This window comes from Dipodomys spectabilis, unplaced genomic scaffold, assembly GCF_019054845.1.
Source record: "Dipodomys spectabilis isolate Male_0828 unplaced genomic scaffold, ASM1905484v1 ptg000783l, whole genome shotgun sequence".
Lineage (NCBI taxonomy): Eukaryota > Metazoa > Chordata > Mammalia > Rodentia > Heteromyidae > Dipodomys > Dipodomys spectabilis.
The window spans coordinates 13,502,365-13,516,870 of NW_024871460.1; the positions used below are offsets into that span (position 1 = coordinate 13,502,365).

A 14,506-nucleotide genomic window follows, 5' to 3' on the forward strand; every position below is an offset into this window, starting at 1 on the left:
AAAGTCTCACTTTAAATTCTTGGTGCTGTATTGGCTTTGCATGTCAATTTAGGAAGCTTAAAGAGTTGATAAAGATCTTGATTTATGTCAAGATGAAACCCACATGCCACCTCATTTTATATTTTTGGCTATTTTGAATTTTGTTTTACATTAAAGTTGAATGGCTATCTACTTTGTACAATATTAAAAACACCCTTTAATTTTATAAACAGCCTAACAATTTTTTTGATAAAGTGGACATGTCTGAAATCTCATTTTTAGTGAGTAAATGTACTTTCTGTTTTGAAACCACACAAAATATAGTGATTTCCTCCATACTAAATGAAAAGGATTTTGCTTTCAGTTTTCCCTAGGTAGCTCTTCCACTGATGTGCTTCATTTTTGTAATGCTAGTTTTGTAAGAAAAAAAAAAGCCTCCACTGTTGGGATGAGTTTAAGTATCTATGGCCAATACTTGGAAAAGTATTACATTCTATCTGCTCTGTTTTCACATGTATGTATTAGCTATTTCCTCTGTTGTGTATGATAACTGAACAGATTCTCATTTACTTAGTGGTTCATTTTCTTCTAATTCATGAGTCAACTTTGGTTAAAGGTCACCTCAGAAGCTAAGCAGGTGTCATTAAAAGATACTTTGGTGGCAGAGAGGCAGGTATCACTGACAGTGATGTCATCCAGCTCTGTGCTGAAATGGTCTGACTCCTTGATGACGCTGTAATTTAGGGCCACGCTGTAGTTACTGGGTTTCTCTGTTGGCTTTTGCTTGCACTTACAGAGCTTCCTGAATGCAGCCCGGAATTTCTGGGACATGAGATTGTAAATCACAGGGTTGATGGCACTGTTGAGATAAATGCAAATTCTGCAAAAGAGCAAGAACCAATTTTCTTGGAAAGGGCTGGAGAGAAATGAGTTGACAACCACAAGAGTCCTGTAGGGCATCCATAAAAGGGCAAATAAAATTACAACCACTGCCAGCATCTTGGTGACCTACAAAGAAATAGAGAGAAATATAGTAGTACAAACACAAATGAAAATAAATAAAAAATAACCCTCCTCTTCTTCACCCATGTCCTTATTTCTCAAGATGTAGTGGTCTGAGACAAGGACTTAAGATTAGGTGGAGGTTATTTATTTGGAAGTGAATCCAGGAAGCAGGATTGTGGATGTACAGGAGAATGTAACAGAGGAGGAAAAGCCAAAATAAAGATGTTATTGAGATTAATCCCATTGTAGACAACTGTACTCCAGTAATAAAACACAGTTGTTTGTGCAAAGAAGGCTAGGGTGGGCATGTATCCACCAGGTGCCTGCTCTGTTTGTTAATGGGTGCCCTTAAGGATTTAAACTCCTCTGTACTTTCTATTTCTATTTGGCTTTCTGTCTGGCTTTCTTTCTACTTTCTACTCATCTGTACTTTGAAGTTTTTAATCTGGGAATGCTTGGGGACCTTAGATTGGACCTGAAGACAACAAAGAGGAATGACCTACAAGGATTTCTATTCTTCAAATAATTATTGGCTGCCTAGTCCTCAAGGTTTTCTGACATGACTCACTGCTTCATTCTCTGCCAATGAGGAATCATCCTTCATTGGAATCCTGCCTTGATTTACAATTGGATTGCCATTGTCTTATTTGATTCTTTTTTGAGGACCCAGGTGATCTCATAAGTACTATATTAACATTAAACCGAATGCTTATATCAACTTTATTAGGAAATTAACATTATTTTTATTCTGTGTCTGAAACAATTGATGTTTCAAAGTTTGTGTGAATTACAGAATTAGAACTATGATTCAAACCCAAGTCTACATGAGCACAAAAGCCATGGTCTATCTTTTAGTTATTACCTTCTCCATGAAAATCTTTTGAATTTTCAAAAGTGAGATTTCTATTATGTTGTTTCTGTTGGGGTCATCCAGATATTTAACTTCCTCTGAGTTTAAACACACAGTTAAGAAGAAAGGTGGAGGATACTAGGAAGATGGCAGAAGAGATGATGGAGGCTAAACAAGCTCTCACATAGAAAGCAGTTTTCGTGTTCCACTGAACAGTCCTAGGCCAGAGAATTACACCAAGTGTGCCATCACAGTACAGAGAGGGAAAATGCAAGCAAGGAGACAGATCTGAGCACTTGTTTGTAGCTGCCAACAGAGAGAGTCCAGGACAAAGGTGCCAGATGCAGCAGGTAAGTGGATTCTACTCAACACGAGCCAGAACTGACACGGAGCAGATATCTTCATCCTGAAGATCGCAGACCAGAGACCACCCAGGAACCAAGACTCCGGCATGAGTAGAACCCTGATATCCTCACTCCTCAGGGAGCAGAGGAGGGAAGGCCACCCCTCCCCCTCCCACCACAGGAGATCTCCATCTTTGATACTGACAAAGGCCAGGCTGAGCAGCTAGCTCCAACTCAGGCCTTGGAAGAAAAAAAGAAAGAGTCATTTAGCAGGTCACAGGAACTTGACCTGACAGGCTCAGCTGCACCCAGGGGAAAGTCACCCAGCCTAGGCAGAGATGGCTCCACCCCTCGAGGAGAGACTTTCGTCGCCCGGTAAACAGAGGCAGAGGCTGCCCCTCCCTACAGCAGCCTAGACAATCAACTGAAATTCAGTAAACATAAACCCTGAGAATTGCTCCAGGCTGGGCTCTGTGAGCGTCTCAGAAGCTAGCCTCTCAGGGAAAAGCTACTATTTGCTGAAAGGCCTCAATCCTACCCAGAACCTAGCCTCATCACAGCATCTCCAAACTAGAGGAAACAGCCATCTCCCTCTTTTGTGATACTCAAAGCAGATCTCCTTCCCACTGAACTAGCCTGGGAGGAGGATCACAAAATCCTGGGTAAAGCAGAGCATTTTTCTGCCTGCTCAAACTGACTTAAGAAACCAATCAAGCCACAGGAAAAGCAAACACCACAAGCAGGCCAGAGACTCCACTAAGAGGTTATGGACACAAGGAGATACAGGATCTTCCCATTCACCCCCCCCCCCAAAAAAAAAAAATCAAAGAACTCTCTTTTTGGTACCTTTAAAAAAATTTTAATTAAAAATTTTTTTCTATTAATCCTTTTTTCCCTCTCATAATTTTGATTTTAGGTGTATGTGTGTGTGTGTGCTTTTTTTTTTTTTTTATCTCTACTGAACTTTTGGTCCTTTTTTCCCCCTTTTTTTTATTGTTTTCATTTTTTTCTTCTCTTTCATTCTTTTTTGCATGACTTAATTGCTGTTCTGCTCATCCTCAGATATATACCTGTCATTGATTAATAGACCTTATCCCCCATTGTGTACACACTTAATCCAGAAATTTATTACTCAATTCAAAACCTCTTAGGCTTAAATTCGTTAATAGCAATATTATCTCTTTATACCTATATAATTTTTAAAGAATTTTTATTTTTTAGTTTTTCATGTCTCCTTTCTATCCCTCCTCTCTTCTCATCCTATTCCTTTCTTTTCCCAATTTCACCTTTAAACTTAGATAATTTTAAGTCTCTTTTTAAATTTAAATTTTTGTTTTTCCATTTTTTCTTGTCTCTCTTTTTTTCTTTGTTCTCTCTCTCCTATCATTCTGTCCAATCATTTTCCCTCTTTGAGATTAGGACTTGGTTAATTTCATTCTCCTTTTACCTCTCCACATCCCTCTAATCCTATTTTTCCCCACATTTTCCCCAAAACCTAATAATTTCTGGTTTGCCAAATTCTTCTTTGCTGTTCTTAGCCCATTAATCCATAGTTGTTTGATGTTGAATAGATTGTATCTGTTGAACTAGATTGTATCTGCAGCCTTTTTAGTGTGCAACTACAGGACTTTGGTTGATGCTTGCCTTAAAATAATATTCTAGCACAAAATTGGTGTTACTTTCATACCAAATGGGCAGAACAAGCTGGAAAAAACACAAGAAAAATGGCAAATCCAGGTATCTCAACTCCCACTCATGATAATCAGGTGACAGAACAGATAATGAGTAATCCAGAGGAGAGTTCTCAAAAAGTTCTACAAACACTACTGGTAAACATGGTCAATGAAAAGATTGAAAAACTGCAAAGGACTCAGTGTGAGCATGATAGGGAGAGAGAGGAGGCAAACCAAAGATCAATACAGGAATCTCATGAGCATGGGGAAACTACTCAAAGATTGGTACAGGAATTTCGAAAGCAGGTTGAGAACACTCAAAGAGAAATAAAGGAATTTCATGAGCAGGCTGAGAACAGTCAAAGAGATAGGAATTGTGTGAGCAGGCTGAGAACAGATAAAGAGAAAATCAGGAATGGCATGAGCAGGCTGAGAACACTCAAAGAAAACTACAGAAATTGCGTGAATGTGAGGAAGCTAATCAAAGAGTAATAGAGGAATTTCGAGAGTGGGAGAGAATAGACAAAGATCAATAGAAGCATTCATGGAATCCTTAAACAGACAGCTGAAAGAATTCAGGGAGACCACAAATGGAATGCTGAGTGGAACTTAACAGAAGGAATGGGAGTCCAAGGAAACCATAATCAATCAACTAAGTGATTTGAAAATAAACACTGAACACCAAATTAAGGAAGTAAAGAAGTTCATACAAGATCTAAAACAAAGCTCCAACAAAGAATTTGAAGCCATCAAAGCTGACCAATTAGAAAGAGAAGAAATAAAAAACAAAATAGAAAGTCTTGACAGTAGGTTAGATCATGTAGAAGATTGAATCTTGGGGATTGAAGACAGCCTAGATATTATAAAGAAAGAACATACAACTATCCTAGACAAATCCAAGAAATATGATAGATCTATTCAGCATTTGGAAGACACCATCAGAAGACCTAATCTGAGGATAATGGGTGTAGAGGAGCACCTAGAAACAGAAGTTAATGGTCTAGGAAATTTGTTTAACAGGAACCTAGCAGAGAACTTCCCAAACATGCAAGAAGATAGGCCTATTAAGATACAAGAAGCTTTTAGAACCCCAAGTAGACCAAACTAGAACAGGATATCCCACCGTCACATTATAATCCTCACAGGATCAATTCAGACCAAGGAACAGATCCTTAAAGCTGTCAAGGAGAAAAGATCAATCATCTATAAAGGGAAACCAATTAGAATCACCTCAAATTTCTCAGCAGAGACAATTAAAGTAAGAAGAGTCTGGAATGATGTATGCCATGCCCTAAAGACAAACAACCTACAACCAAGAATACTATACCCAGCTATATACCCAGCTACTATACTCTCCTTCATAACCAAAGGTCAAATAAAAACCTCCATAGCAAAGAGAAACTGAAACAATATATCTCCACCAAACCAGTCCTACAAAAGATACTTAAAGATGTCCTACACATAAAAGGAACAACAAAATCAACAAGACCACAATAAAAGCCAAGAAATTGTACCCAAATTGAGAATCCAAGAACCATATGAAGAACCCAGTTGCCACAGCCCCCAAGTAGGTGGACAAAATGGCAGAACTCCAAAATACCTCTCAGTCCTATCTCTCAACATTAATGGACTAACTGTCCAATTAAGTGACACAGACTGTCTAGTTGGATTAAAAAGCAAAATCCTTCTATCTGCCGCCTACAGGAGTCACACCTTGCACATAAAATCAAACACATTTTGAAAGTGAAAATCTGGAACAAAATCTACCAAGCAAATGGCCCCCATTAACCGGTGGGAGTTGCAATCCTAATATCAGATAAAATAGACTTCAAATTAAAATTAGAAGAGATAAAGAAGTCGCTACATACTAATTAAGGGATCTCTCCTTCAGGAGGATATTACAATTCTAAATCTCTATTCGCCAAACAACAGAACACCCAAATTTATCCAAGAAACACTACTTTCCCTCAAATTTCACATAGATCCAAAGAGTAATTGTTGGGGACTTTAACACACAACTATCCCCACTAGATAGATCAACTCTGCAAAAACTCAACAGAGAAATCGCAGATCTAAACAACTGCATAGATCAACTAGATTTAACAGACATCTACCAAATATTTCACCCAGCAGCATCAAAATACATGTTTTTCTCAGCAGTGCATGGAAGATTTTCCAAAATAGACCACATGTTAGGTTACAAAGCAAATGTCCAAATTCAGAAACTTTGCATTCTCTCAGACCACAAGGGAATAAAATTAGAACTCAACACCAAAAGCCACCAAAGAAAGTCCTATAAAACATGGAGGCTGAACAACACACTGTTGAATCACCAGTGGGTCATTGAAGAGATTAGAAACGAAATTCAAATGTTCATGATATTCAACAAAAATGAACACACAGATTACCAGCTTATCTGGGACACAGCAAAGGCAGTACTCAGAGGCAAGTTTATAGCTCTGGGTTCCTACATCAACAAATTGGAGAGATCTGAAACCAACCATTTAATGAGACATCTGAACCTCTTTGAAAAAGAGCAGCAAGAGAAACTCCAATCCTGTAGATGGATAGAGATAATTAAAATTAAATCAGAATTAAATGAATTAGAATCCAAAAAAAAAAATAGAAAGAATCAACACAACAAAGAGTTGGTTCTTTGAAAAAAATTAACAAAATTGACAGACCCTTAGCAAATCTTATCATAAAAAGAGGAGAACACACCCAAATAAATAAACTCAGAGATGAGAATGGAAACATCACCACAGAAACAACCAAAATTCCGAACATTATAAGGGAATACTTCTCAAACTTTTATGCTAATAAATTTGAGAACTTGGCAGAAATGGACCTTTTCCTAGCAAATACTGACATGATGAAACTAAACCAAGATGAATTAAACTATCTTAACAGGCTCATATCAAGCATTGAAATAGAAACAGCAATAAGAGACCTCCCATCTAAGAAAAGCTCAGGACCAGATGGTTTTACAGTGGAATTCTACAAGGCTTTCAAAGCAGAGCTCACACCAATACTCCTTCAACTCTTCAATGAAATTGAAAGAGAAAGTTCACTACAGAACTCATTCTATGAAGCCATCATAACCCTCATCCCAAAACCAGGCAGGGTCTCATCAAAAAAGAGAAATATAGACCTATTTCTTTGATGAACATTGATGCAAAACTTCTCAACAAAATTTTGGCCAATTGACTTCAACAATTCATCCAAAAAATCATACACCATGATCAAACAGGATTCATTTCAGGGATGCAAAGCTGGTTCAATATATGCAAATCAATTAATATCACATCAACAAGAGCAAGGATAAGAACCACATGGTTATCTCAATAGATATAGAAAAAGCATTTGACAAGATCCAACACCCTTTTATGATGAAGGTTCCGGAAAAATTAGGAATCCATGGAACATTCCTCAATACAATAAAGGCTGTATATGACAAACCTACAGCCAGCATTATACTTAATGGTGAAAAACTAAAGCCATTTCCTCTAAAAACTCAGGAATGAGACAAGGATGTCCACTCTCTGCACTTCTCTTCAATTTAGCATTAGAATGCCTAGCTACAGCAACAAGACAAGATACAAACATAAAAGGGATCCAAATAAGGAAAGATGAAGTAAAACTCTTCCTCTTCGCAGATGTCATGATTTTGTATTTAAAGAATCTCACGGACTACACTCCCAAATTACTCAAGCTGATTCAAAACTTGGGCAAAGTACCAGGGTACAAAATTAACCCTCAAAAATCAATGGCTTTTCTGTATGCCAACAATGAGAAAAGCATGGCTGAAATCAGGAAAGCAACTCCATTTGTAATAGCTCCACAAAAAATAAAATACCTAGGAATTAACTTAACCAAAGAGTGAAGGACTTCTATGATGGAAACTTTAAGAACCTGAAAAAGGAAATCAAAACAGAACTTAGAAAGTGGCAAAACCTCCCATGCTCCTGGATTGGAAAGATCAACATTGTGAAAATGGCAATACTTCCCAAGGCTATCTACAAATTCAGTGCGATACCTATCAATATTCCAACTTCATGCTTGAAGGAAATAGAAGAGGCAATCCAAAAATTCATATGGAACAATAAAAGACCCCGGATAGCAAAATCAATCCTTAACAGAAAGAACACTGGTGGAGGAATATCAATACCAAATTTCAAACTCTACTACAAAGCCATAGTAATCAAAACAGCTTGGTACTGGCACAAGAACACACCTCAGGACCAGTGGAATAGAATTGAAAACCCAGAAATGAACCTACAGACATATAGCCATCTAATCTTCAATAAGGGAGCTAAAAAAATAGAATGGAAGAAAGACAGTCTCTTCAGTAAATGGTACTAGAAAAATTGGTTACTCACCTGTAGAAAACTAAAGCTAGATCCTTATATATCACCCTGCACCAGAATCAACTCCAAATGGATCAAAGACTTTGGAGTCAAAGCAGACACTCTGAAAACATTACAGGATGGAATAGGAGAAACCCTAGGTCTCTTGGCACAGGCCAAAATTTTCTTAATAGAGACCCCAAAACACAACAAATCAAAGAAAGGTTGGACAAATGGGATTGCATGAAGCTGCAGAGCTTCTGCATGGCAAAGAACATAGCAAGGAAGATCAATAGGAAGCCCACGGATTGGGAGAAGATCTTCACTAGCCATACAACGGACAAGGGTCTCATATCTAAAATATACTTGGAACTCAAAAAATTGAATCCCCCAACAACAAATCTTCAAAGAAACAACTGCCCAATAAATAAGTGGGCTAAAGGCTTAAAGATTAACTTCTCTGAAGAGGAAAGAAGGATGTTAGACACATGAAGAAATGCTCAACCTTCCTAGCCATAAAAGAAATGCAAATCAAAACAGCATTGAGATACCACCTCACCCCAGTTAGAATGGCTATAATCAAGAACTCTAATAACAACAGATGCTGGAGGGGATGTGGACAGAAGGGAACCCTGCTGCATTGTTGATGGGAGTGTAAACTGGTTCAACCACTTTGGAAAGCAGTATGGAGGTTCCTCAAAAGACTACACATAGAGTTCCCCTATGACCCAGCAATCCCACTTTTGGGCATTAACCCAAATAATCACAAACAAGACCATACTAAAGCTACCAGTGCAACTATGTTTATTGCAGCATTATTTACCATATCTAAGATATGGAACCAACCCACATGTCCCTCAGTAGATGAATGGATCAAGAAAATGTGGTATATAGACATAACGGAATTCTATGCCTCCATCAGAAAGAATGACATTGCTCCATTTGTTAGGAAATGGAGACTTGGAAAAAATTATGTTAAGTGAAATAAGCCAGGCCCAAAGAAACAGGTCACATGGTTTCCCTTTTTTGTGTCTGAGACAAGCAGAAATGGTCAGATAAGTTGATGTTAGGGAAATGAACCCTAAGATATGTATTCAAATGTTTTTTTCTTTCTTGCAATTGTTTCTAACATATTTATAAGATGATTTCTTTGTTGCTTTGTATGTCCCTCCTCCACGGTATAACTCTGCTTTTACTGTATTTGATGTTGGTATAATTTGTGGAGGGGAAGGGAAAAAACAAATTGTTTAAATAAGGATACAGGTGGACCCATTACAAAAATGAGATGTATAAGTCCTTATGTCAAAAACGAACTTTATGACTTTGGCAGGGCGGGGTGGGAGGCTGGGCGGCAGATGAGTGTGGGGTGTGGGGGTGTGGGAGAGGGGAAGGGATGGGAAGGGGAAACTAAGGAGGTGGCAATGTACTCATTACCTTGCTCATGTAATTGTAACCCCTCTGTACGGTATTTTCACAATTAAAAAAAAGAAGAAGAAGAAAGGTTGAATTTCATCCACTTTGCATTTTCCGTACAGCTGTGAGGTCAGACATTGAATCTACCTATCATACTGACCTACCTCTTTTCACTTAATGTCATTGAAGGGAGCAGCTTTCATTGTGCTAAAGAAAAGCAATGTGTTTCAAGGTTAATGTATTTCTCTTGTACTTCTGGAGTCTCCTAAGCTTGCTTTGATCCCACTTCCAAACATTTCATTCAATGAGCTATTTTTTTTCCTCCAAAAATGGTAAGTTTTTTCAGAGCCAGGGCAAATTTATTCATTTCTCTGCTCTCATATAATTTTCCAGTGTGTGACATAAAATAGTCCTCAGAAAAATTTGAGTTCATTTAGGCATAAAAGAATTATTTCAGAATTTGTAACTACAATCTTTTGCTCAGTTTGAATACTCTAATATATCAGAGTATATTGTAGAGAATTTTGCACATATTTTAATATTAAGAATACCTTTAAATGGAGTTTATATTAAGTTAAATGTGTACTTGATATAGTTTAGCTTTCTCATTTGAAATATACTTTAAAAAATTTTTAAGGAAGTGCCAACAAGGAAATATAAGCATGTTTCTAAAATTAAGAAGAATCTATCTCCCATGATATGATAGAGAATACATTTAACCCTGTAATTATGTTTGTTAATTTAAAATATCTTTAATTATATTTGCTTACTTCCTAAAATGTTCACAATTTTAGTGGGCAGCTTCTTGGCATTTAGTAGCTCTTAATAAAGGAGCAGATATCTGGAAAGAAAATACCCTGGGTATGATCTTTTATCACAATTTATGATGGTTATTGAAATTTATTTTTGCTGATATTTATTATCTTGAATAAAGTGAAAATAATGTAGATTTGAAACTAAACCACTGTGATTAAGCAATATTGCTTTTTTTTGTCACTGGAGTACCCAGGGTTATGGGAATAAAAATATACTGCTTCATTACTGAAGCTTCTACCCAAAGACTTGAAGGTATTTAGAAACAGTAGGATGAAATTCAAGGAAAGTAATTTCACAATATATTTTGACCAGAAAGAAATTTATCCATTCACATAGTACATCTTTTGTTTCTTTTATATGTTCTTCCCCCACGGTATAATCTGTTTACACTGTATCTGATTCCAGTGTCCTGCACCTTGTATATACATTTATATAATTTGAGGAGGGGAAGGGATATAACAAAATACTTAATTAAATAAGGATAAAGGTTGACCATTGTAACAATGAGATATACAAGACACTATGTTGAAAACGAACTTTACAATTTCAGTAGGGGAGGAGGGATTTGGAGAGGTGGGAGGGAAGGGATGGTAGGGGAAAAACAAAGGAGGAGGTAACAATGCTTGATAGAAAATGGACTCATTACCTTGCTCATGTAACTGTAACCCCTATGTACAGTATCTTTCTAATAAGATATATATTAAAATACATTTAAAATATTTTTTTCCATTCATTTTAAGCTTTTCATTTGTATCTTTACAGTATACCAATGTACTGGATCTTGAGGATTTGACAGTGATCTAGACAGATACTGCCAATGTCTTGAAGTGTCTTAGATGTGATGGGCCGTTGCGAGACAAATTCTTTGACAGAGCCAGTGATACCAGATCTGGACTTGGGGTTAAGGAGGATTTGCAAGGGCTTTCTTGGCCCAAATGACATCCATGCCTAAAACATGTGAAAAGTTAATAAAGTATTGATTTGATATGTTTGTAACTACTTGGATATATATAAATGGGCATTGTATGAAAGTTCCGATTGCAGCCAATATGAAGAAGTGGAACAATTTCTGTCCCTAGCTAGCTTCTATAATTTGATAAAGTAATGCCATATTCCATGAAGTGCTTGGCCTCCATTAGTATGGCAGAAGGAGAGACATAGCTGCCAAAGAAGGAACTGCTTCAGGGGAGAGTACTGGAAACATTAGCTCTGTGGAGTCATTTTTAGTCAACCTAGAAATGGGTTGACATTTGTTCCAAGCATAGTGAAGGCAAGTGAAGGGGAATATAATAGTCACTTTACTTATACACAATATGTAAAGATAGAGATTGCCAACAGAGATAGCCAAAAGTGGTGGGAATGTATTAGATATTTTACAAAATTAGATATTTTACAAAATGCACCTCAGTTTGAGTTTGGCCAATGTTTTCTCTTGAAACATCTGTGGTTATACATTTTGGTAGGAAGATTACAAAACTGAAGGATTATTTTCAACACAATGCATCTACAATTCTTGTTACCAGCTTGACATACAACTGATTATATTATTTACATTGATTTATGGAGATATAATTTATGTATTATGAAATTTGCCAATTTACAATGCACAATTCCAAAGTTTTTAGTGTGTTCACAGAGTTGTGTAGCCATCACTAAAGTTTAATTTTCATTACCTCAAAAAGAAACACACTACCCAATCAGTTTCCATTTTCCCCTAGTTCTTGCAGGTCTCCACAGCCACTGATCTATGTGATGTTGCTATAAATTTTTCTTTCGTGATCTTTGTATCTGAATAAAATCATATAGTCTTTTGTGTAGAACTGACTTTCTTTAGTTAGCATAATGTTTATAAGGATAGTCTTATTGTAGCATGTATGGGAATTTCTTTTTGTTGCTGAATAATATCCCATAGTACATATGCACCAAATTTATTTATCCATTACTTTCTGTTTTGCTTATAATGCATAAAACTAGTATGGACATCGAAGGACAAATTTTATATGATCATATGATTTTATTACTCTTATCAGTCATTTATCTTTATTTCACTGAATGGGGGTAGAGTGGCTGGTTTGTGTTCTGCCTTTTAAGTTATACAGTACTCAAGAATGTTAAATACTATTTCAATTTCAATCTATGAAGAACTTTTGGGGGATAATAGGGAGAACTGGAGGTAGTTATTGTAAACTTATCTTTTGACAGTTTTCTAGAAAGAAGAGTGGAGACAAAGAAGGCTTTTAAGGAGGAAAGAAGTATTTGTTTTATTTATTTTTTTAAAAAACAGAGTATCAAAACAGTATCATCGTTTGCTCAGGGATCATTTTCATAGAGTGAAAATTTATGGTTCAGGAGAAAGATAATTGAAGAAACTCTTTTCAAGAATGGAGAATAGCATCCAGGACACAAGTAGTCTGGCTGGAATTTCCTCAGGTGCACACACAAAATTATCTTTTGAATAGCTATGCGTCCTTTCCTAGTCACGCTGAAGAGATCAAGACAATAAAGACGAGATGCTATCTTTCTCATCACCTTTCTCAACCCTGAGCGAAAATTCTGTGAGCAGTTAATTGCTAAGCTCTTTGGAATTAATCCACTTCTTTCAGATCACTGGAACATGCTGTACTCATATCCCACTGACATCTGTAGGTTGAATGTTACAGCTCCCATTTTGTTGGTGAAGAGATGTCAATTGAAGACAGAGATACAGAGATATAGGCCATAGGCAAGTAGCAAAACTAATGACTGAACAAGAGTCTTTAGATGCTGGCTCCCATTTTCATTCTACCTATCCACAGAAATAAACATGTTTTTAAGCTAGTTTTACTTGCTGGAAGGATGAGTTACAAAATAACTGGAAGGTATGGTTGCCAGGAATCATTTGTAACCTTGGAATTCTCTATGGGCTTTTGTGGTTGCTTTACCCCAAGTGGAGATACACCTGGAGAGAGCCCTGATTAGGGAGAAGAAAGTTTCCATAATAAGACAGAGAGGAGTCCTTCCCACTAATCTATTTCCTGGAGAAATAAGCAAACAACAGCACTGAAAATTCAAAAATAGTCAATAAAATGATAAATAGGTCCAGTTCTTGAGATATAGGCCAATTAAGAGTAAGCCATTAATTTGTTTCGGGGACATTTTAATTATTTGTCAGCTATCAGCTTATTAGCTCTCCTAGGGAAATCATAGGGATTCATTTATACTTCAATTCCCCAGGAGATTTGGTTGCAATTTTTGTGCTAATTCAGAAAAAAAGTATCTGAACATTGATTCTGTGAATGATTCTGAGAAATAGAAATCTGTGTGTCCTCATGGGATTTGTTATTGCCTGGACCTTATTCCTTTGAAGATAAGCATTATGACATTGTTCTCTGTATTGATGAATGACAACGTGTGGTAGTTACAAAAGACAGAGCCATAACTGGAACCCAGTATCTTGGTTTTATAGTACTTCTCTGTCTCTGAGGACACTGGGCAGATGTCATGATTTATGCCTGAATCTTTCTTAAGTTCTGGTACACTCTCAATTAGTGGAAAAGGTTTTGTTAGTACTAAAAAGACAAAGCCATACAACAGGAGGTGTCAGCAACATCATTAAACTTGTGTTTGAAAGCTACTCACCTCTTTCTTAATGAGTGATTTTCAAGGGCATCATAGCAGGTAATTTGTTTTTATTTTTTTTAATTTAATTTTTTTGTGAACATACTGTACAGAGGGGTTACAATTACATGGGCAGGATAATGCGTACATTTCTTATCAAGCATTGTTTACCCTTCACATCCCTTCCCAGCCTCCCCCCCCACCCCCCTACCCAATCCTCCCCCCCAACCATCTTTGTAAAGCTTGTTTTCGACATGACAACTTGTACTTCTCATTGTTGCAACAGGTCCACCTGTATCCTTAAACGACTTGTTTTTCCCCATCTCCTCCACAAGTTATACTGACATCAAATATAGTGAAAGCAGGGGTTATACTGTGGGGGAGGAACATACAAAGCCACAAAGAGATAATCTTATAAATGCATTAGAAACAAATATATGAAAGAAAAAAAACATTAAAATACATATCTAAGGGTTCATTTTC

At 36.8% G+C, this 14,506-nt stretch overlaps 1 protein-coding gene across 1 annotated transcript in view; it reads right to left on the minus strand.

The window, feature by feature from the left end:
• Positions 1 to 579: 579 nt before the first annotated feature.
• The window catches only part of Trhr (thyrotropin releasing hormone receptor), a 42,414-nt gene continuing 28,487 nt past the window's right edge, over positions 580 to 14,506 (minus strand). Inside the window, exon 3 of the mRNA XM_042673164.1 lies at positions 580 to 987. Within this exon, the coding sequence (XP_042529098.1) occupies positions 580 to 987 (408 nt within the window). The remainder of the gene's footprint in view (positions 988 to 14,506) is intronic.